Source organism: Neoarius graeffei, chromosome 14, assembly GCF_027579695.1.
Source record: "Neoarius graeffei isolate fNeoGra1 chromosome 14, fNeoGra1.pri, whole genome shotgun sequence".
Taxonomy (NCBI): Eukaryota; Metazoa; Chordata; class Actinopteri; order Siluriformes; family Ariidae; genus Neoarius; species Neoarius graeffei.
Window position 1 is genome coordinate 38,583,748 of NC_083582.1, and position 22,853 is coordinate 38,606,600.

General features: G+C 40.8%; 2 protein-coding genes across 2 annotated transcripts; one reads left to right on the forward strand and one right to left on the reverse strand.

The window, feature by feature from the left end:
- Positions 1–182: 182 nt before the first annotated feature.
- Positions 183–10,592, forward strand: LOC132898175 (ras-related C3 botulinum toxin substrate 1-like). Its single transcript, XM_060939613.1, has 6 exons — positions 183–492; positions 5,679–5,750; positions 5,901–6,018; positions 6,389–6,451; positions 7,390–7,549; positions 9,303–10,592. The coding sequence occupies exons 1-6, from the start codon at positions 458–460 to the stop codon at positions 9,431–9,433; spliced, it is 579 nt and encodes a 192-aa protein (XP_060795596.1). The 5' UTR covers positions 183–457; the 3' UTR covers positions 9,434–10,592.
- Positions 10,266–19,258, reverse strand: crym (crystallin, mu). The gene is made up of 8 exons (XM_060939612.1): positions 19,052–19,258; positions 18,828–18,978; positions 14,446–14,508; positions 14,254–14,355; positions 11,621–11,804; positions 11,388–11,509; positions 11,075–11,159; positions 10,266–10,685 (listed from the first exon to the last, which is right to left on the reverse strand). Exons 1-8 carry the CDS (start codon positions 19,216–19,218, stop codon positions 10,621–10,623), a joined length of 939 nt encoding a protein of 312 aa, XP_060795595.1. The 5' UTR covers positions 19,219–19,258; the 3' UTR covers positions 10,266–10,620.
- Positions 19,259–22,853: the final 3,595 nt, after the last annotated feature.

Sequence of the window (22,853 nt, forward strand, 5' to 3'; positions counted from 1 at the left end):
CATTTGTTTAAAGCTGATTCATTACGTTCCCACGCATGTTACCAATAAGTCCAGCCTTCTGCATTATGATTGGCTAGTGACAAAGCGCTCAGTAAATTCGTCCAATCAGCGAGCTGTTTGTGAGTACTATTAGCCAATCATAGTATAAGAACGGTGTCCGTCATTATACGGATGGTTAAAGAAAAAAAAAAGTTTATGGCATGGGAAGGAGAGGGCGTTAAAGGAGCTGTGATTTTATCCTGAGAGTTGTGTTTGGGTGGTGGCTGCTGTTTGTTTAACTAGAGCATTTCTTGCTAGTAAAAAGGGCTGTGGAATACAGTTTTAGTTTAGTTTGCATCAGATTTTGGAGGGTTTTTTAAACAATTTTTGGTTTGCTGTAGGTTTGTTGTTATTGTGAAGGTGATTTAACAAGAGAGATATTAGTCTCATTAACCAACAGCAAATAAACAGCAGTGACATGCAGGCCATAAAGTGTGTGGTGGTCGGAGACGGGTGAGTGTGTGTGGTGTTTGTTTATTAATTCTGTACTTTAGAGTCTTATGTGTGATATTGTTTACTAAATAAGTAAGATTGTCAGTTTTGTTTTTTTTTAAATTCTCTAAGTTTATTGTGAATAATTTTTACTATGATAGGCTGTGTATCAGACGTGTCAGGGTTGATGTATCTCTGTGTGTTGTTTGAAAGCTACCTTACAGTTTTCCTCTCTCTGGCTAACCTTTTCATTAGCTCTGGTAGTTTTCCGCATTCCTCTAGTGTTTTTTGTGTTTATGGAGTCAAATCCTGCTTCACGATAAATAACAATCTTCCTAATCTTATTTATTATAATATTGGTTGGCTATAAGAGCCAGTACAGGTTGAGAGATAAAATAAAATAAGTTTAGTCTGTTAGCTTTCTTTAAAACCTGTTGTTTTTGTCCTATTTTGTGAAGGATGTTTGGATAACTTCCTGTAAACCGGGTTAGAGTTGTGTAATAGAGTCAAAACAACACAATTTTAACTTGTAAAGCTTTTAAGTAATATATATTCTCACACCTTTTGTCAGTGAAAGAGGTTAGTTGGTTTAAACGAATGTTTGTGATGATAAACAGAGGTGAGACTTTTCACTCAGGTTGTGTGTCTTTATCAGTTTGGGGGTTGTTTATTTTATTAGTTTACTTGCAGAGCTGGAACTCTCAACCAACTTGTATACGAGTTATGTTGAATTTGTGGTGGTGGTGTTGGCCTGTTTGGTTCCTGGAGTTGAATAGGTTGAACCAGAAAAGGCCTATAATTAATCTCTCCTTGGGCCTAATGTGTCTTGGACAGTTCAGGAATAAAAAGTTGAAAGACTAAAAAAGAGAGTGTTATTGTGTCCACAAATCTGCACTGAGGGACTGATTCATGGCCTTTATTTCACACTGAAAGGGCCCTGGTGATGACAACTTGACACAAACCTCTGGCCTAAAGGCTAAACTAGCATTTATGGGCATACAGTTCCAGGTATAAACTAAATGTCAAACTGGGAGGGGGAAAAAAAACCCTTTAAATGTCAGGTTTTTACGTGAACATAAATATGAAAAGACTTGGATAATTCTGTAATAAATTACATAATTTCGAGACCAACTGAGCACTTCTACTTGAAGTCCTGTCTGACTTCTTAAATAGTGAGCTGATTTTATGCAGGAGATATTTATTTCAATACTGTCTGTGCAGAGTCTTAAGCATCCTATTTATTTTTAATAAAGTAAAAAAAAAAAAAAAACCTTTATTTTATGACTTCTACATTAAGTCAGGGGCAGCACGGTGGTGTAGTGGTTAGCACTGTTGCCTCACAGCAAGAAGGTCCGGGTTCGAGCCCCGGGGCCGGCGAGGGCCTTTCTGTGTGGAGTTTGCATGTTCTCCCCGTGTCCGTGTGGGTTTCCTCCGGGTGCTCCGGTTTCCCCCACAGTCCAAAGACATGCAGGTTAGGTTAACTGGTGACTCTAAATTGACCGTAGGTGTGAATGTGAGTGTGAATGGTTGTCTGTGTCAGCCCTGTGATGACCTGGCGACTTGTCCAGGGTGTACCCCGCCTTTCACCCGTAGTCAGCTGGGATAGGCTCCAGCTTGCCTGTGACCCTGTAGAACAGGATAAAGCGGCTACAGATAATGAGATGAGATGAGACGAGACATTAAGTCATTACAAAAATGTATAGGTTTTAGATTTCAAACATTTGCTTTCCAGCATAAAATTAAACATTACAGAAACATTTTTGTATGTCACTAAAGAAAGCTGTATATTACTGTATTTAAGACACTTTTCAGACCAAAAAAAAAAAATACCGTAATGAAGGCCACTGGGTTTTGCTGCAAAATTAAGATGCAAGTGTGACAGTATCCAGAAGAAATGTGGCTGGTCCTGTAAGATACTCAGTAAAACCTACAGCTCATTTCCTTGTAAAACTGCACACGCTGTACCTAAGAATTTTTTTTTTTTTAAAGCAAAGGATCATCACACCAAATTTTGACCTCATTTCACTTATTACTGTGTACTGATCTTTATAGTCTTTATTTATAATGAAGCATCAGTTTCATTATTTGAGGGCATCTTTGTGCAGCATTTATTTGCATGTGCTTAAGACTGTTGCACAGTACTGTGGATACAGTGGCAAAAAAATTTATCAAATGTTGGAAGTGCTTGCTTTATATATAAATTGACCTGAAAATATGGTCTGATCTTCAGCCAATGGTGAACATATCCATATTGAATACACCATTCAAACATTCAGGGTATGCTGGAAATGGTATGTAAATCCTTCGGCTAATGACTTCAACAAAAGCTAATTGAGCGAAACTGGAGTCCAAGCAGTGAAACGAGTTTGGAGATGTGGGTTGGAGCTACTTTGTCACTCACAGAGGTGGACAGTAATGAAGTACATTTACTTAAGTACACGGAGTATCTGTACTGGAGTATTATTATTTTTAAACTTCACTACATTTGAAAGATGAATATTGTACTTTTTACTCCACTACATTTCTATCAAGGTCCTCATTACTATGAAGTGGCTTTAAAAGTGGGTGGTTTATTTTCCCCTTTTCTAAAACTTGTTTGGTTTTTTCCTGCAGGTGACACTGATGCCCCTTTTCCACCAAAGCAGCTCCAGGGCTGGTTCGGGGCCAGTGCTTAGTTTGGAACCGGGTTTTCTGTTTCCACTGACAAAGAACTGGCTCTGGGGCCAGAAAAACCGGTTCCAGGCTAGCACCAGCTCTTTGCTGGGCCAGAGGAAAGAACCGCTTATGTCAGTGGGGGGGCGGAGTTGTTAAGACCAACAACAATAAGACCGCGAAAGATCGCCATTTTTAAGCGATGAGAAGCAGCAGCTGTACAAACACGAAGTCATCCGTTATTATTGTTGTTGTTGCTTCTTCCGTGTTGTTTTTTGCTTCGATATTCGCGCCAAGGTTTATGCAAACGTAGTGATGTAACTGACGTATACAGCGACGTAATGACGTGGCTTCCCTTAGCACTGTGAGCTATGGAAAAGCAAACTGGTTCTCAGCCGGCTCACAAGTTGAACAGGTTGTGAACCAGCACTGGCCCCGAACCAGCCCTGGAACTGATTTTGGTGGAAAAGGGGTATGAGACAGCCTATCAGTAATCACTAGGGTCATGTCACATCCATAGACTGTATAAAATCAAGCTCAATTTCTCCACAGCATTACTTAACACGATCAGTTGATGGCAGAATGGAAGGAGGTGGTTCTGGAGAATGCGCGCACTCATGGCATATGAACCCATGTGTCAGTTTTCTGAAAGGATTAAAGATTTGTTTAGTTTTAAATGTTTGTTTGTTTGCCTAAAATGAACCACATTGCGGCTTACAAAAACTCGCCGTCCAACCTGCGGAAGCATATTGAGGTATATAAGCATTTTATTCCAAGAGAAAGCTCGCAACGAAGTTGTCTGTGCTTTTAGAGCGAGCGATAACATTGCAATAGCTATGCAGTCTGGTTCGTCAAATGACTTTCTATGGATTTGCCTGCCAAGTTGCTGTAGCCTTGTCCACAGCTAACGATAACACTTAACTAGTTAACTTGGACACTGTTAGTTAGCATGTAAAAAGGGAGTTATACTAACACGAATAACTTATCTGAAGTCCTTTCAGAAATGTTTTGACATAATTATTTTCTGAGCAAGCTGCATTTCTAGCTATTCCACGGTCTTCATGATTAACATACACGTACGTACATGTGCACACTGCCAGAGCTGTGTCAAAGCACTACCATGCTGCTTTGTGTGAATGGGGAGGAGTGTTACAATTTTTTTTTAAAAAATGAGTGGTTTTGTTTGTTTGGGTTTTTTTTTTTTTTCGTTTGGGAGGGGGGTCAGTTCAGTTGTTTAATTTTGTAACGTTCTACTAGGCGTTTATTCTACAGGTTCTACAAGCTAGTCAGTAAATCCAGTAGGTTGCTACAGAGGCATTAGGTTTTGTAAGCATTGTGGCAATAATATAATGCGTTGACAGAAAATGTACTTTTAATACTTAAGTATTTTTAAAAGCAAGTACTTCAGTACTGGAGTTTGCCCAAGAGCATCTTGATGCTCCACAACACTAGTGCGGAAAGGTTTTGTGGACTGATTGAATTATGAGGGAAGAACAAACAATACGATGTCTGGTGTTTAAAAAAAAAAAAAAAAGGGTACATGAAAATATCATCCCAATGGTGACATCCAGTGGAGGGAGCATCATGATTTGGGGCTGCTGTGCTGCCTCAGGGTCTGTACAGCTTGCCATCATCAAGGGGGAAAATGATTTCCTAAGTTCATCAAGATATCTCACAGGATAATGTCAAGGTATCTGTATGCCAGCTGAAGCTCAGTCGAAGTTGAGTGATGCAGCAGGAGAATAACCCCAAACATCAAAGTAAATCTACAAGAGAATGGATTAAAAGGTGGATTTTCCTCCTTTTTTTTTTTTTTCTTTTAATTTTATTTTTTTTAAAAAGTGGCACAGGCAAAAACCCAGGCTTTAACCGGCTAGAGAGCCGTTCACACCAGACATCCGAACAATATAGCTGATCTGAAGCAGTTCTGTAAATTGGAATGGTCCAAAATTCCTCCTGAACGTTTTACAGGTCTGATCCTCAGCTACTAGAAACACTTGTTTGAGGTTATTGCTGCCAAAGAAGGATGGACCAGTTACTTTTTCCACCAGCACTGTGAATGTTTAATGGGTGTGTTCGATAAAGACATGAAAGATTATAATTGTGTGACGTTAAAATAGATTGTTTGTTCATTATTGTAACTGGGCTGAAGTTTAGACCATATTTGAAGAGCAATTTATACATAAATGCAGATAATTCCAAAGGGTTCACTTACTTTTTCTCATCTCTGTATATATTCTACGGTGCTGTACTGTTTGAGGATAGGTTAGCAGTGTATATGTTTTTAAAAGTTGAGAACTTGCCAGTTGATTTTAAAGCTTGGCTAAATATGTTAGTCTTGGTGGTGTAATATAATTTTAGTGCAAAATTGTTGTTCAATTACAGGCTGTAGAACAGACGTTTGCTCCCCCCCCAAAAAAAACCCCCCCAAAAACTAGGGTGACTTTACATTTGGAAACGTTTTATTTCTTACAGTAAAGTGCAATGTTAAGTGGTGCCATATGAAATTGGGTATCGTGGTACACTGGAACAACCTTCTTATTCTTTCAATACAGGGCAGTCGGAAAAACGTGTCTTCTGATCAGCTACACCACCAACGCGTTCCCTGGAGAGTACATCCCTACAGTGTGAGTAACGTTACACGCTCCTCTGCTAAAGTCTAGCAGTCACCATGAACAGCCTCTTGTGTCTCCATTCACTTCTCAACTTCACTGTGTTCAGGAAAAGTATTTGTCCTGTCACGTGCATGCAAACAAATATATTCTTTCTCTCTCTAGGTTTGATAATTATTCTGCAAATGTGATGGTAGATGGGAAACCAGTGAACCTGGGGCTGTGGGATACAGCAGGACAGGAGGACTACGACAGACTCAGGCCACTCTCTTACCCTCAAACGGTACAGTGCCGAGAGCAAACTCGGCGCAGTCCATCTCCTTTCAAGCCTCATGATCATGCTTCATTGCTTCTCTTCCACCCCCCAAATCTGAGCCTGTCGTGCCAGTGCCAATTGTTATGAAAAATCAGTGCTTGTGTTTCACTGTGCATATTGTGTCCTAACCACTGCTTGTTCCGATAATGAAACTGAATGCTTCCTCTGTCTGCACTCTGCTACCCATTAAAAGATCTTTTCTGTTTCTATTTTCATACCAGTTCCACAAGGCAGTGCTGAATCAAGAAATTGAACGGAAATGATCTTGCATATTCTACGTTTCTGATAATCTTTTATATTTGAGTTTTTGATTCTCTCTCTCTCTCTGTTTCTATAGGACGTGTTTTTAATTTGCTTTTCGCTGGTGAGCCCTGCTTCATTCGAGAACGTCCGTGCCAAAGTAAGAAGCTTCCCTATCAAATCTGTGTGGCTAAGAAAGTAAAATGAAATGTAGTGCTGGACATGTGGAGAACATCATCTAGATGGCAAGGGAAGAGGAAGAGCCTGATAGATGTGTCTGGTCTGGAGTATTGCATAAAGCAGTTCCAGTGTCCTTGTTTCCTCAGAGTTTTGCAGCTGTGCTATAATGTAATGTTATATATATCTCTCTTGTAAAGCTCATTGATCTCAAAGTTGACTCGACACATCATCTGAGCGATGCAGTAATGGGGACTGGGTTTGTAGGCAAGTTATCACGGTGGTGTTTGAGTAAGAGAGTAAACAAAGAGCCACTGTATTGAATTGGATGAAGTTGAATGTCTGTTCAACACAAGATGGATATCAGCTGGCTTTAGCGCAGCATGCATCAGTGGCTGCTCACACTTTTCCATGAACTCCCTAATAACGTAATCCAGCTGTTTTGTAAAATACAGAATCTTATTACAGCTTTGAAAGCTTTTAATTCCTGAAGCATCCACCCAGTGGATTTACAGTATGAAATGTAGACTTAGGTTCACAGTAACACTTCCTGTAAGAACCACACTAGAGTGACTAATTTAAAAAAAGTTGGGAGCTAGTTCATTTGGAATGGATAAAATTCTTGCGTAAAACAAGCATAGCAAGAAGTAGCACTTAACCATAAATGTTACAAACTGAAAGACTCTGTGTTTTCAGTCTCCTCTGGAATTTCAAACAGGGCTGATATAATCTGTGTTCTTATTTTAAACCTGTACAGTCTCTGGCTATCACTGTGATCTGGGTTAGTGTTTAGTTTAATCTCGTGTGATGTCAAGTTTCAGGACCATGTTTGAGCAGGTTTGCTTATTTAATAAATATATACATAGTATGTGAAGTTTGAGTGACTCTGTATCTGACCCTGTCTCCTCCTGTCCCCCACAGTGGTATCCTGAGGTCAGGCATCACTGCCCCAACACCCCAATCATTCTTGTTGGAACCAAGATCGACTTGAGAGATGACAAGGACACTATTGAGAAGCTGAAAGAAAAGAAACTCACTCCCATTACTTACCCACAAGGCCTTGCAATGGCTAAAGAAATTGGTTAGTAGTAGAGTTCATGATAAAACCTGTTGGGCTTAGTTTCTCACATTTAATAGTGTCTTGCAAAAGTGTTTATGCCTCTGGTGTTTGTCCTGTTTTGTCACGTTACAAGCTGGAATTAAAGTTGATTTTTTTTTGGGGGGGGGGGGTTGGCACCATTTGATTTACACAAAATGCTTACAACATTTAAAGGTGAATTTGGTGTTTTGTTTTGTTTTTTTTTTTAATATTGTAACAAGATGAAAAAAAACAGAAATCTGGAGTGTGCATAAGTATTCACCCCCAAGTCAATACTTCGTAGGGTCACCTTTTGTTGCAATACAGCTGCAAGTCTTTTGGGGTATGTCTCTCTTAGCTTAGCACATCGAGCCATTGGGATTTTTGCCCATTCCTCACGGCAAAACTGCTCCAACTCAAGTTAAATGGGTTGCGTTGGTTATGCCACAGATTCTCAATTGGCTTGAGGCCTGGGCTTTGACTAGACTATTCCAAGACACTTAAATGTTTTCCCTTTAAACCACTCCAGTATAGCTTTAGCAGTATGTTTAGGGTCTTCTCTTGTTTAGTATCCTCCATTTCCCCCCCCCCCCCCCCCAGTCCTGTGCAGCTTTCCTGTCCCTGCAAATGAAAAAAACATCCCCACAGCATGATGCTGCCACCACCATGCTTCACTGTAGGAAGGGTGTTCGGTTTGTGCCACACATGGCATTTCCCATGATGGCCAAAAAGATCAGTTTTAGTCTCATTTGACCAGAGGATCTTCTTCCATGCGTTGTGGGAAGTCTGCCACATGCTGTTGGGCAAACTCCAAACATGTTTTCTTAAGCAATTACTTTTTTCTGGCCACTCTTCCATAAAACACAGCCCTGTGGAGTGTACGGCTTAGTGGTCCTATGGACAGATACTCCCATCTCCACTGTGGGTCTTTGCAGCTCCTTCAGTGTTATCTTTGGTCTCTTTGTTGTACCTCTGATTTAATGCCCTCCTTGCCTGGTCTGTGGTCTTGTCAGGTTTGTAGTAGTGCCATGTTCTTTCCATTTTGCTATGATAGATTTACTGGTGCTCTGTGGGATATTCAAAGTTTGGTGGTTTTTTTTTTTTTAAATAACCCAACCCTAATCTATACTTCTCCACAACTTTCTCTGACTTGTTTGGAGTGCTCCTTGGTTCTCCTGTTGCTTGCTTAATAGTGTTGCAGAGTCAGGGTCCTTCCAGAAAAGGTTGATTTTATACAGACATCATGTGACACTAATTGCACATAGGTGGATCTTAATCAACTAATTATGTGACTTATGAAGTGAACTGGTTGGACCAGCTCTTATTTAGGGTTTTCATATGAAAGGGGGTGAATGAATACCTATGCACACTCCAGGATTTTTTTTTTCTCTCCTTCTCTCCCCATTTTAATTGTTTGTCTTAATACCACTTTAAAGGTGCAAATTGCTTTAGGCATGTTGGGTAAATCAAACGGTGCTAATCCTCCAACAATCCATTTTAATTCCAGCCTGGAATGTGACAAAGCAGGACAAACCTCAAGGGGGATGAATACTTTTTGCAAGACACTGTAGTTTGCTCCACGTTGCCCAATTACCGAACACTATCTAGTTTACCCTAATGGCTGTTTAGTTAGTGTGTACCTGCAGCTTTGCACAGTTGTCCCTTCCTTGTGCTTGACTTCCTTGCCCTTATTGTTGCACCATCCCATTCAGCTGACTAATGCATTTTGTCTGTCTGCACTAATTCTATTTTTCAGGTTCCGTGAAATATCTGGAATGCTCAGCCTTAACTCAGCGTGGCCTTAAGACGGTGTTTGACGAAGCCATCCGTGCAGTCCTGTGCCCACCACCAGTCAAAAAGCCAAAGCCGAAGTGCTGTCTCCTCTGAAGTGTCTGTCCATAAAGAACCATCTGCACTCACCTGAGGAAAGGTGGGGAAGGAGGATGTGTTGGCAGAAAGCAGGAAGACTCTAAGAACCATACCCATACGTCTCTTGTGTATTGTTACTGTAATTATAATTTGATTTGCTTCTGAGTCTGTTTTAGGATCCTAGAGTTTGTCTTGAGGAGATGGGGGATACGTTTCCTCATTATGTCCCTTCACATTAACTCATTCCTGCTGCCTTTTAAATGGTTATGTAACAGAAAACCAAATGAATGTTTGTTTTTCATCCATGAGAGCCTATATTTTGTTTACACTGCGCTTTTTTTTTTAATAGAAAATGAAGCGTTACCAAAAATGCAAACCTACCTATGAGCTCTTACATTTTCTAAGCTTTTTTTTTTTTTTAACTAATTTTAATCCCTTGACTTGTAGGAACAAGTCCACAATTCAGAAGTTGAGTGCTTGCTTGGATAGTGTTTTTAAAATTGATCCCTGTGGGGAAATTTGGGAATCACTTAAGATTTTATTCCTTTTTTAGTTTACTCATTTAGTGTACATATTGGGGTCAAACACTTCTTACACAAATGTAAGACTAGCAAAGTATGCTTTTACTGACTCACTGCTCTAAATTTACCAATTTTTTTTTTTAAATATATAAATGTGTTGCATTTATTAGGCAGACTCATTGTGAAAGATGTTTTGTATTTCAACACAGTATTGTATAAAGCCTGTAGTTTTGGCCAGTGACTTGACGTTGGATAGATGTTTTTGTAAGCATATAGAATAAGAATTGTCTGTCCAAAATCTGCTGTCAGCATGAAATTATGCTCCCAAGTGAAATGGATCTTGGCTCACCAAGTTTAATTGAAATTCCTTTTAACAGCAAGAAACGGTGCGAGGACACGTGCTATTTATAAGTCAAGAATCATTCCTGACAAATGTTTTTAACCCACCCACCAAAAAAAAAAACTGTATTCTAACTACACTTTCAATTTATTAACAATATTCTGTGGAAATCAATGTCCTCGATCCAAAGCTTTAGTGATTTCATACAAGTGTTAATCAGTTAGTTAATGCAACGTTATGATTGTCTGTCTGATGTAGAGATTTTTGTGTCTTGTTTTCCTGTTTTAAGAAGTTAAAAGTTGTTCTTTGTACTGAACACCAGCTTGTGACTCACTTCATATCCTTCACTGGCTCCTCTTCCACTTGTCAAACACAAGCTTGGCAGCAACTGCATCTTGTATCCCCATTCCTGCATTGCAAAAGAGAACCCATATTTAATCCATTTCCTTTTACACCCGGCAGCTAATGTTTATTTCAACACTTGACTCAGGTTTTGCCCATCGTTTAAGCATGTCTGAGTAACAAGCAGAAATAGAACTTGCTAAATATACTTCAGTATGCTTAATCGAGCCCTAAAATTTAAATCACTAGCTGGAATCAGTTAAGCTTTAAATAAAACCTAAAAGTCCCTTTATTGTCTCCAGGGGAAACGTATCAAGTCTTCTATCAAAAAGCAAACATTAGTGAGACTTGGTTCACATTTTTTTTCTTATCAGTTGGAATTCTGACTACTTGTGAGAAACTGCCTGAATGTTTCCTTGACCCTAATTTGGTCTGTCCTTAATGGAAAGAACTTACCCAGTGACTTGAACACTGTCGTCTTGTTACGCAAGGCAGGCCGCGTTCCATTTAAAACTTCTCCAAGTTCAGCAAACACTGCTGCCTGGAGGAACACCAAAATTAGATTCAGATTAACCCCTCAAGTTAATACATTTATTTTTGCTCAGAACAAATGGGAGTTTGTGTTTAAATGTTAAGTTAAACAAGTATTCTGTCATGAATATGGATGATGGGTGCTTATTACAGACGGGACAAATATTCTGAATTTCATTTTAACCAAGTCGCTGTATAAATACTTCGTGACCAATACTAAAATCAAGTATAAGCTTACCCCAGACAGAATGACATCTCCTGACTCCTCTGCAGCGCCGTCTTTGCTGTCCACGTAAATCACAGCGTCTCTCATCAGCACGTCGTCAAGTTCTCTCCAGTCTGGCCGACAAGCCCCCACCGCTAATGTTACAGAAGTGTTACCACACAGCTTTGTGTCCTCCACTTCCACTATAACTCTATGAAATTGTTTTTAATAAATGAACCATGCCAAAAGATGTGAAAGGTTCCAACCTGCAATGTGAGCACCAGGTTTAACCCACTCCCCAAAAAGCACTGGTTCATGAGAACTAGTGACAGTAATGATGAGGTCTGCTCCGTGCACTGCCTCTTTGGCAGACGAAAATACTTTAACAGGACCCTGGACACCTGCAGCAAACCGCTCGGCTGTCTCCAAGCGCCGGCTGCACACACGCACCTAAATATAATACAATACAGTGGTACAGTACTACACATAGAATATATCTATTGTCACTGCACAATGAAATTGGATGCAATCCTCCCACTACATCTGCTTATTAAAAAAAAAAACGTCTATATACTAGTGCATCTCACAAAATTAGAATATTGTGAAAAAGTTCAATATTTTCCATCAGTTATTTAAGAAGGTGAAAATGTTATAGACTATAGACTCATTACACACAAACAAATGTTTCAAGCATTTTTCTATTTTAATTTTAATCAGTATGGCATACAGTACAAAAACAAAGCCCATCTCAAAATATTAGAATATTTCATTTCGAGTTTGAGTAAAACAGTATGAACACAGTGCATCTCTCGGCCTAGTTCAGTACACACAACCACAATCATGGGGAAGACTGCTGACTTGACTGTTGTCCAGAAGATGATCACTGATGCCCTCCGCAAGGAGGGTAAGCCACAAAAGGTCATTGCTGAAAAGGGTGGCTGGAAAAGGTGCACAAGCAACAGGGATGGCTGCAGTCTTGAGAGGATTGTCAAGAAAAGTTGATTCAAGAACTTGGGAGAGCTTCACAAGGAGTGGACTGAGGCTGGTGTCAGTGTATCAAGACCCATCACAAACAGACATCTTCAAGAAAGGGGATACAACTTTTGCATTCCTAATATGAAGCTACTCCTGAGCCAGAGACAATGTCAGAAGTGTCTTATCTGGGCTAAGGAGAGAAAGAAATGGACTGTTGCTCAGTGGTCCAAAGTCCTCTTTTCAGATGAAAGTACATTTTGCATTTAATTTGGAAATCATGGTTCTAGAGTCTGGAGGAAGAGTGGAGAGGCACAGAATCCAAGGTGTGTGAAGCCCAGTGTGAAGTTTCCACAGTCTGTGATGATTTGGGGTGCCATGTCATCTGCTGGTGTTGGTCCACTGTATTTTATCAAGTCCACAGTCAACACAGCCATCTACCAGGAGATTTTAGAGCACTTCATGCTTCCATCTGCTGACGAGCTTTTTGGAGATGCTGATTTCCTTTTCCAGCAGGACTTGGCACCTACCCACAGTGCCAAAACTACTACCAAATGGTTTGCTGACCATGATATTACTGTGTTTGATTGGCCAGCCAACTTGCCTGACCTGAACCCCATAGAGAATCTATGGGGTATTGTCAAGAGGAAGATGAGAAACACCCAACCCAAAAATACAGATACGCTGAAGGCCACTATCAAAGCAACCTGGGCTTCAATAACACCTCAGCAGTGCCACAGACTGATCACCTCCATGCCACACCGCATTGATACAGTAATTCATGGTAAAGGAGCCCCAACCAAGTATTGAGTGTATAAATGAATATACTTTTCAGAAGTTGGACATTTCTGTATTGTAAATCCTTTTTTTAATTGATCTTAGGGAATATTCTCATAATTTGAGATACTGGATTTCTGATTTTCATGCGCTATAAGCCATAATCATCAAAAAACAAAAAAGGCTTTAAATTTCACTTTACATGTAATGAATATAGAATATATGAAAGTTTACCTTTTTGAATTAAATTATGAAAAAAAGGAACTTTTTCATGGTATTCTAATTTTTTGAGATGCACTAGTATTAGCAACTCTAAAACTTAAACTCCAAAAAGACCTACACACACAAGACATTCACACTTGTTTAATTGCACAATCCTTTTAAAACAAGCAGCGTTTAGTGCAGTTATGGCTCTTGAGTAAAAGAGTTTTTTTTAGTCCATTTGTCCGTGTCTTAATTAACCTGCAGTGGGTTTCCCAAAGCCTCTTCGTGCTAAAAGTCTTAACTAGGAGAGAGTGTTCAATGTGCTGCTCGCTCTACCATTTAACAATGATCTTTATGCTGCAATACTTTTGGGAAACTCAGGCCTGAACCATCTGCCCAAGGGCAGCAGTTCAAAAAGAAAAAATAATAACTAAATAACCTGTAATGACGTATTACAATTATCTTTAGGGTATCATCATGATACTAACTTTAAAAATGTCAGAACATTAAGAGGAAGTTGGTCAGACCAGTTGAAGAGATGGGATTATTCTGATGAATATTTTAAGGTGTCTAGAATAAAAATGTGTTGAAAATGTAAGGAATAAAAACACGACTGGGCATGCTGTTACAGGAAATTGTTTAACAGTGGGGTGGAGTGATTTGCCTCAGCCGCACCAAAGTCCTGTTGTGTTTCCCAACAATTACCTATTTTACACAAGTACATTTACTAAAGCACCACACAAAGTATTTGTATGTGTTTATAGGCACATTTTGGTTTGTGGAATGTCCATGAAATAAGTTAATCAACGATAGGGTGGTGTAATGTGGTACATCACCAAACAGTCCTATTCTGAACAATGAGGTGTGGCAATGGACCATGGCAAAGTGAAAGAGAACCGATTCTGATTCTACGGCCCATCTTTATCTGACTGACGGATAGATTTACCTCTTTGAAGGAAAAAAGTTTTGTGAAGACTTCATAATGGCTGACGGCCTGGTCGCCGCAGCCAATGATGCACAAGACATCTGACTGAACTGGCATCAGCAGCTAGTGAAGGAAAGCAGTATTTAGTGTCACTGCTGCATTATATTGTGACAGTATATAACCTGAAAACCAATAGCTCCATAAGGGACTTACTTTAGCAGAAATGGCTGACACAGCAGCTGTCCTTTTTTCAGTGATATCTGACCCATCCATAACCTATTCAAGAGAAGGGGGGGGGGAATGAACAACAGGAACTACAGTCATGGCCAAAAGTTTTGAGACGGACACAAATTTTGGTTTTTAAAAAAGTTTGCTGCTTCAGTGTTTTAGATTTTTTTGTCAGATCTTTCTATGGTATACTGAAGTACAATTATAAGCATTTCATAAGTTTCAAAGGCTTTTATTGACAAATGCATCAAGTTTATGCAAAGAGTCAGTATTTACGGTGTTGACCCTTCTTTTTCAAGAGTTCTGCAATTCACCCTGACATGCTGGATATCAGCTTCTGGGCCAAATCCTGACTGATGGCGACCCATTCTTGCATAATCAGTGCTTGGAGTTTATCACAATTCTTGGGTTTTTGTTTGTCCACCCGCTTTTTGAGGATTGACCACAGGTTCTCGATGGGATTAAGATCTAGGGAGTTTCCTGGCCATGGATCCAAAATTTCAATGTTTTGGGTCACCGAGCCACTAAGTTATCACTTTTGCCTTGTGACATGGTGCTCCATCATGCTGGAAAAAGCATTGTTCATCACCAGATTACTCCTGGAGCATTGGGAGAAGTTGCTCTTGGAGGATGTTTTGATACCATTCTTTATTCATGGCAGTGGTCTTAGGTAAAACTGTGAGTGAGCCCACTCCCTTGGATGAGAAGCAACCCCACACATGAATAGTCTCAGGATGCTTTACTGTTGGCATGACACAGGACTCATGGTAGCGCTCACCTTTTCTTCTCTGGACAATCATTTTTTCAGGATGTCCAAAACAGTCTGAAGGGGGCTTCATCAGAGAAAATAACTTTACCCCAGTCCTCTGCAGTTCAATCCCTGTACTTCCTGCAGAATGTCAGTCTGTCCTTGATGTTTTTCTTAGAGAAAAGTGGCTTCTTTGCTGCCCTTTTCGACACCAGACCATCCTCCAAAAGTCTTCGTCTCACCGTGCATGCAGATGCACTCATACCTGCCTGCTGTCATTCCTGAGCAAGCTCTGCACTGGTGGTGACCTGATCCTGTAGCTGAATCCGCTTTAGGAGATGGTCCTGGCACTTGCTGGACTTTCTTGGGCGCCCTGAAGCCTTCTTCACAGAAATTGAACCTCTCTCCTTGAAGCTCTTGATGATCCAATAAACAGGGATGGCAACAGGAAAATTTTATTTTAGCTGAAACTCCAAACCCGCAGAGCCCCCCTGAAGCTTTAGCCTTTTTAGCCTCTTCTACCTATTTTCTAGCCATTTTACATGTATATTGTGTGAAAAATACATGATAAAAATAAGTAAGTATCTAAAGTTTAATAGAAAAAAGACAACTTACTCTGACTACCCCAGGCATATTTACAAAGTGCAATAACATCCGAGTGTTTCTTGACCTTAGAAGCATGGTCAATTAATGCCACACAGCCACGGGATCCATAGTTGATCACATCGTTACAATAAATGCAAAATGCTTTGCCAGGCAAATCGCACTTCTTGATAAACTGTTCAAGCGTCTCGCTGATCTCCTCGATCTTTTTTCCAAGTTTCACTTTCGTAGTAACTGTCCGCTGTAGCCAATCCCAACGAAATTTGTTCTTGACATTTTTGTCAATTTCAGCCACCGATGCTTCTTGATCTCGTGATAAAAACTTCATATTTCCGCAGAAAACAATGCTCTCAAAACCTCGTGCAAGACATTTAGCTAAAGGCAAAATGGCGGCCAGTGAAATGAAACATGCTTTCGCATTGGTTGAATCCTTCACTTCGCAACCAATCACAGACTCGTTTGCTTATTTTCATTGTTACACTCGATATAGAAGCTTCCGTTGTTCGCGAGACATATGGTTTCAATACGATTTGACACTAATCTCGGTAGCAGCAATAAAAGTTAGGTACCTAACCCCCCCTAAAACTTTTCTCTACGGATTTAGACGTTCCACAAAAATGATAAAATTGAAATTCAAAACGGCGGATTTCCGCCGTTCGGCGGAAAATTGCCATCCCTGAATAAATGGTTGATTTAGGCGCAATGTTACTAGCAGCAGTATCCTTGCGTGTGAAGCCCTTTTGATGCAAAGCAATGATGACTGCACGTGTTTCCTTGGAGGTAACCATGGTTAACAGAAGAAGACAATGATTTCAAGCACCACCCCCCTTTTAAAGCAACCAGTCTGCTCTTTTAATTTAATCCGCATGACAGGGTGATATTGGCTCCCTTGTCCTCCTTAACACTTTCTCCCGAGCTAATGAGAAGATCACTGAACTGATGTTAGCAGGTCATTTTGTGGCACGGCTAAAATGCAGTGGAAATTGGGTTTTTGTGATTAAGTTAATTTTCATGGTAAGGAAAGAATTTGCAATTAATTGCAATTCATCTGATCATTCTTCATAACAATCTAGAGTCGATGCAAATTGCCACCAGAAAAAGTGAAGCAGCAAACTTTGTGAAAACCAAAATTTGTCTCAGTCTCAAAACTTTTAGCCACGATTGTACAGTATATACCCTTCATCCTTTAGTATATTTTAGAATAAAAGTTATACAGTACTATGGTAATGTCTTACAGTGCCTTGAATAACTATTCACCCCCTCTTAAACTTTTCCACCCTTTGCTGTGGTACAATTTGGAACTAAAATGGGCTTAACTAGGATTACTTATCAGAAATCTACACAAAATAACCCAGGATATTGAAGTGGGGGAAAATATCAGTTTCGTCTGCAACTTCTATCATCGGTAACATAATTAGTTGAATCGACTTCACCTGTAAGTAATTATAATTATACCGTCATGTGATCTGAGTAGTAATACACCATTTCCTGGAACACTGTAGAGTTTGTTAAGGAAAATATAACAAAAGAAACAGCATAATGACCCCGTGGCCGGTGAGGGCCTTTCTGTGCAGAGTTTGCATGTTCTCCCCGTGTCCGCGTGGGTTTCCTCCGGGTGCTCCGGTTTCCCCCACAGTCCAAAGACATGCAGGTTAGGTTAACTGGTGGCTCTAAATTGACCGTAGGTGTGAATGTGTGAATGGTTGTCTGTGTCTAATACCCTGTCCACACTAGGGATTTTGTACCGATACGATACTACTTTCGTACCGCAACACCTGTCCACACTAGCAACTATACCGGTACTGTAGCGGTATAACTGTATCAGTACGAAACCCACAAATGTATGGGTTTCGTACCAGTACAGTATCAGTACTGTAGCGCTTCGCTGTAGTGTGGACAGATGAAGTGGTTCTGTGTCGATACAAATATAATGTGCATGCGCAAAGTCACACACCTCAATCGATGTCTTCGCTGAATAAAATGGTGAAGAACGGAGATTCGTTTCTTTCTTTCTTTCTCAACTGCCTCGCGTGTTTTATACGATTTGACTGAATAAATGACCGTCAGAAATACAGACTGTACATTGACAACAAAAAGCACACACACGTTGTTTCATCCGCCATATTCTCGGAAGGAAGTTACCCGGTAACCACGGAAACATTTCGCGCACGCGCATTTCAACTACCGTGAAAGAAAACCACAAACATTTCTCGCTAGTGTGGACAGATGCACTAAACTGTACCGGCATACTTTTGGCCCTTTTCCACTACCCTTTTTCAGCTCACTTCAGCACGCTTCAGCTCACTTCAGCCCGACACGGCTCGCGTTTCGACTACCAAAAACCAGCACGACTCAGCTCGTTTCAGCCCTGCTTAGCCCCTAAAACTCGCACCGTTTGTATCGATACAGTTATACCACTATCGTACCGGTATATATGTGAACACAGCTTATGTGTCAACCCTGTGATGACCTGGCGACTTGTCCAGGGTGTACCCCGCCTTTCGCCCGTAGTCAGCTGGGATAGGCTCCAGCTTGCCTGCGACCCTGTAGAACAGGATAAAGCGGCTAGAGATAATGACATGAGATGAGACAGCATAATGATGACCAAGGAGCTTTCAAAATCAAACCCAGGACAAAGTTCTAAACAAGTATTAATCACTAATCCTCCACCAGGAGACCATCTGCCAAGTCAGTGACCAGGTAAAGAGGGCATTATTCAGAGAAGCAAGAACCCAAAGGTAACATTCAATATGATGCTCCCACCACCATGCTTCACGGATAATGAGAATCAAAACTGGCACGTTCTCCCAAGACCAGAAAGTTCAGTTTTGGTCTGATCAGACCAGAAAACCTATTCGGAGTCTCGAACATGCCTTTCAGCAATCTTCAAGTGGGATTTCATAGGATACTTTAACATACAGCCCAGATTTGTTGAGTTTCAGGCTATGGCTGTCCTGTGAATGGATTTAAGCAAGTAACTGTATATGGTACAGTACTGTTCCGGACTTGGACTCACCGCTGTGACATTGCCACGTTCAGGGTTAAAGAGTAACACAGTGGCTTGTACGGATGGCAAATTTAGGTGTTTTTCACGTCTGTAGAAAGCCACCATCTTCGTGCACAAAGTGTCCTCATGTGCAATATATGCAGGCATTAGCCCCAAAAACCTGTTTACAGAACTCAGCGTTAGTAATCAGTTAATAATGATGCATGTTTTGACCGTGAAGGTCCCTGTCATACCCGTTGTGATTGCCTATAGGGATCACGGATCTCACAGGCTGCACCATATCTGAACTGTCGCCCCCGGAAAACTTTCCCAAAACCTCCTCTAGTCGTGGAATCAGCTCGTCATAACTGAGAAAACGCTTAACGGCGTCTTTACTCAGAAACACGGGCTGTTCGGCCATTTTGTTCTCCTCTCTGGGAGTCCCACTGTTGCCAGATACTCCTGACGTTTTCCAGCCCAAAATATGTTCAAGACCCGCCAAAATGCACTTGAAATCCCCCAACTGGGAGGGCACCCGCCCAATCTGGCAACATTGTCTGGGACAGAGCGCACGAGCACCTGATTCGTACTTCGGATCTGCACTCGCAGGCGTCATTTGCGCATGCCCGAGACCAGAGACGTTCCTAGCAGTGTTGCCAGATACTGCTGATGTTCCCCAAGGCAAGGCAAGTTTATTTATAGAGCGCATTTCATACACAGTGGCAGTTCAATGTGCTTTACAGAGGTAAACGCAAAACAGTAAACAATAGAAAATAAAATTACATAAAATAAATGGGGAAGAAGAGAGAAAAAAATAATAAGAATTAAACAATAGTAGAAATAAAATAATAAAATGAAGTAAAAGTTCAGTAAAAACAGCAGAATAAAATAGAATAAAAGTTAAGTAAAGTTTAAAACATGTAAAGATGATGATATTTATCAGTTAGCAGAAAGCATCTGAGAACAGCTTGGTCTTTAGTCTAGATTTGAAGCTGCCAACAGCAGGAGCATTTTTGATGTCCTCTGGGAGTTGCTTCCATAGCTGTGCTGCATAGTAGCTAAAAGCTGCTTCACCACACTTTGTTTTAACAACAGGTTTTACCAGTAAATTTTGCTGCTGCAATCTGGTAGATCTGATCCGGTTAGGCCGCTGCAACATATCAGAGAGGTAATTGGGCCCTGTACCATTTAGAGATTTGTACGCCAGCAGCAATGCTTTAAAGTCAATTCTGGAGCTTATTGGAAGCCAGTGAAGGGACCTTAGAATTGGAGTAATGTGCTCTGTTCTTTTTGTTCGTGTGAGAACCCTAGCCGCTGCATTTTGAATCACCTGAAGTCGTTTGATGGTCTTTTTTGGCAGGCCTGTGAAAAGGCCATTGCAGTAATCAACCCTCCAGCCCAAAATATGTTCAAAACCCGACAAAATGCACTTAAAACCGCCCAAAATGTAAAATGTACTTGATGCCTATCTTGTATCTTGCAGCTAAAGACCAGTATCTTATCTCATCTCATTATCTCTAGCTGCTTTATCCTGTTCTACAGGGTCGCAGGCAAGCTGGAGCCTATCCCAGCTGACTACGGGTGAAAGGCGGGGTACACCCTGGACAAGTCTCCAGGTCATCACAGGGCTGACACATAGACACAGACAACCATTCACACTCACATTCACACCTACGGTCAATTTAGAGTCACCAGTTAACCTAACCTGCATATCTTTGGACTGTGGAGGAAACCGGAGCACCCGGAGGAAACCCACGTGGACACGGGGAGAACATGCAAACTCCACACAGAAAGGCCCTTGCCGGCCACGAACCCGGACCTTCTTGCTGTGAGGCGACAGCGCTAACCACTACACCACCGTGCCGCCCGCTAAAGACCAGTATATTATTTGTAAATCGAACAACAATGCAAACAACTTCTAAATGGCAGCATGAGCCCTTCAGTGCTGGAGGTGAAAAATCTGCAGTCTGGCACTCGGCTCCGTATGGCCGAATCAGATTATGGGTTGTTTTACAATCGGTACAAAGTTTGTGTCACAGGCAGAGCATTTTTTAAGGATTTTCCACTAGGAGACCAACTGGTCTGGGCAATACAATCACAGGCCCCAGAGTCCATGCGGCTGCACCGCTGCGGCATATTCTGTGATGCAAATTGCCGCATTACAAATCCTCGTTTCAGCCAGCATAATATCAACATAGTTAATGCAGTGCCAAGTTTTCCTTGTTAAATGTATACTTACATGGTACTTGGTTAATTAATTGCAACTGATTGAACCAAGAAGGCGGCACGGTGGTGTAGTGGTTAGCGCTGTCGCCTCACAGCAAGAAGGTCCGGGTTCGAGCCCCATGGCCGGCGAGGGCCTTTCTGTGTGGAGTTTGCATGTTCTCCCCGTGTACGCGTGGGTTTCCTCCGGGTGCTCCGGTTTCCCCCACAGTCCAAAGACATCCAGGTTAGGTTAACTGGTGACTCTAAATTGACCATAGGTGTGAATGTGAGTGTGAATGGTTGTCTGTGTCTATGTGTCAGCCCTGTGATGACCTGGCGACTTGTCCAGGGTGTACCCTGCCTTTCACCCGTAGTCAGCTGGGATAGGCTCCGGCTTGCCTGCGACCCTGTAGAACAGGATAAAGCGGCTAGAGATAATGAGATGAGATGATTGAACCAAATGATAAGACATAACTTGGTTTAAAATTTGGTCTCCCAGTGAAGCTGGTTTGGCATTGACTAGGAGACCAAATCTGGACACTGGGAGACCATTTGGTCTCCCAGTAACTATGTTAAAAAATGCTCTGCTAGCCGTCATTCACTAACTGCACTCTCTGTCGTGTGATGCCCACGATCTCTGATTGGGTCACAGAAGTGTTTAATATGGATTGGATTGGATGTAGACTAGTGGACGTAGATAGTACTAGTGCATCTCAAAAAATTAGAATACCATGAAAAAGTTCCTTTTTTTCATAATTTAATTCAAAAAGGTAAACTTTCATATATTCTATATTCATTACATGTAAAGTGAAATATTTAAAGCCTTTTTTGTTTTAATTTTAATGATTATGGCTTATAGCTCATGAAAATCAGAAATCCAATATCTCAAATTATTAGAATATTCCCTAAGATCAATTAAAAAAAAGGATTTACAATACAGAAATGTCCAACTTCTGAAAAGTACATTCATTTATACACTCAATACTTGGTTGGGGCTCCTTTACCATGAATTACTGTATCAATGCGGTGTGGCATGGAGGTGATCAGTCTGTGGCACTGCTGAGGTGTTATTGAAGCCCAGGTTGCTTTGATAGTGGCCTACAGCGTATCTGTATTTTTGGGTCGGGTGTTTCTCATCTTCCTCTTGACAACACCCCATAGATTCTCTAGGCCATTATGGAATTCAAGGCAGCCTTTTGTCCTGGATCAAAGTGTTTCTCACTAAGAGAACACAGAGGGTAGCCTTGGAGGGTATTTTATCAAATCCGTGCTCTGTAACATCAGGAGTCCCTCAAGGTACAGTCTTAGGACCATTACTCTTCTTGATTTACATTAATGACTTGCCTTCGTGTATTACATCAACAATAAAATTGTTTGCTGATGACTGTTTTTTATATCGTACCATAAATAATCTAACTGATTGCCAGCATCTACAGAAAGATCTAGATGCTTTAAGCAAGTGGGGAAAAGATTGACAAATGCCATTCAGTGTTGACAAATGTCAGTCATACTATCTGTTTTCCACCAAGAAAACTATTCAAGATACAATATATGTCCTCAATAATCATAGCTTAGATAGAGTTCATCATTACTCTTATTTAGGTGTTATATTTTCTGAAAATCTAAAATGGTCAGAGCATGTTGCACACATTACATCTAGTGCTAAACAAACCCTCGGTGTCATCAGAAGGAATTTTAGAAATGTCTCTGCAACCTGTAAACCTAAACTTTATTGTAGTTTAATAAGACCTAAGATAGAATATGCAAATTCTGCCTGGTATCCCTATCTTCAAAAAGACATATATCGTCTTGATATGATTCAACGTACCGCAGCTAAATTGTGTTTTAATA

Excerpts from the sequence above, each read along its gene's own strand:
- LOC132898175 (XM_060939613.1), top strand. The coding sequence starts at position 458 with ATGCAGGCCATAAAGTGTGTGGTGGTCGGAGACGG. Across the intron at positions 493-5,678 it reads TGTGTGGTGGTCGGAGACGG|GGCAGTCGGAAAAACGTGTC; the intron begins GTGAGTGTGTGT and ends CTTTCAATACAG. Across the intron at positions 5,751-5,900 it reads GGAGAGTACATCCCTACAGT|GTTTGATAATTATTCTGCAA; the intron begins GTGAGTAACGTT and ends TTCTCTCTCTAG.
- crym (XM_060939612.1), bottom strand. The coding sequence starts at position 19,218 with ATGGCCGAACAGCCCGTGTTTCTGAGTAAAGACGCCGTTAAGCGTTTT. Across the intron at positions 14,509-18,827 it reads AACGTGGCAATGTCACAGCG|GTTATGGATGGGTCAGATAT; the intron begins GTGAGTCCAAGT and ends TCTCTTGAATAG. Across the intron at positions 11,510-11,620 it reads ACCTGGTGCTCACATTGCAG|CGGTGGGGGCTTGTCGGCCA; the intron begins GTTGGAACCTTT and ends CTGTAACATTAG.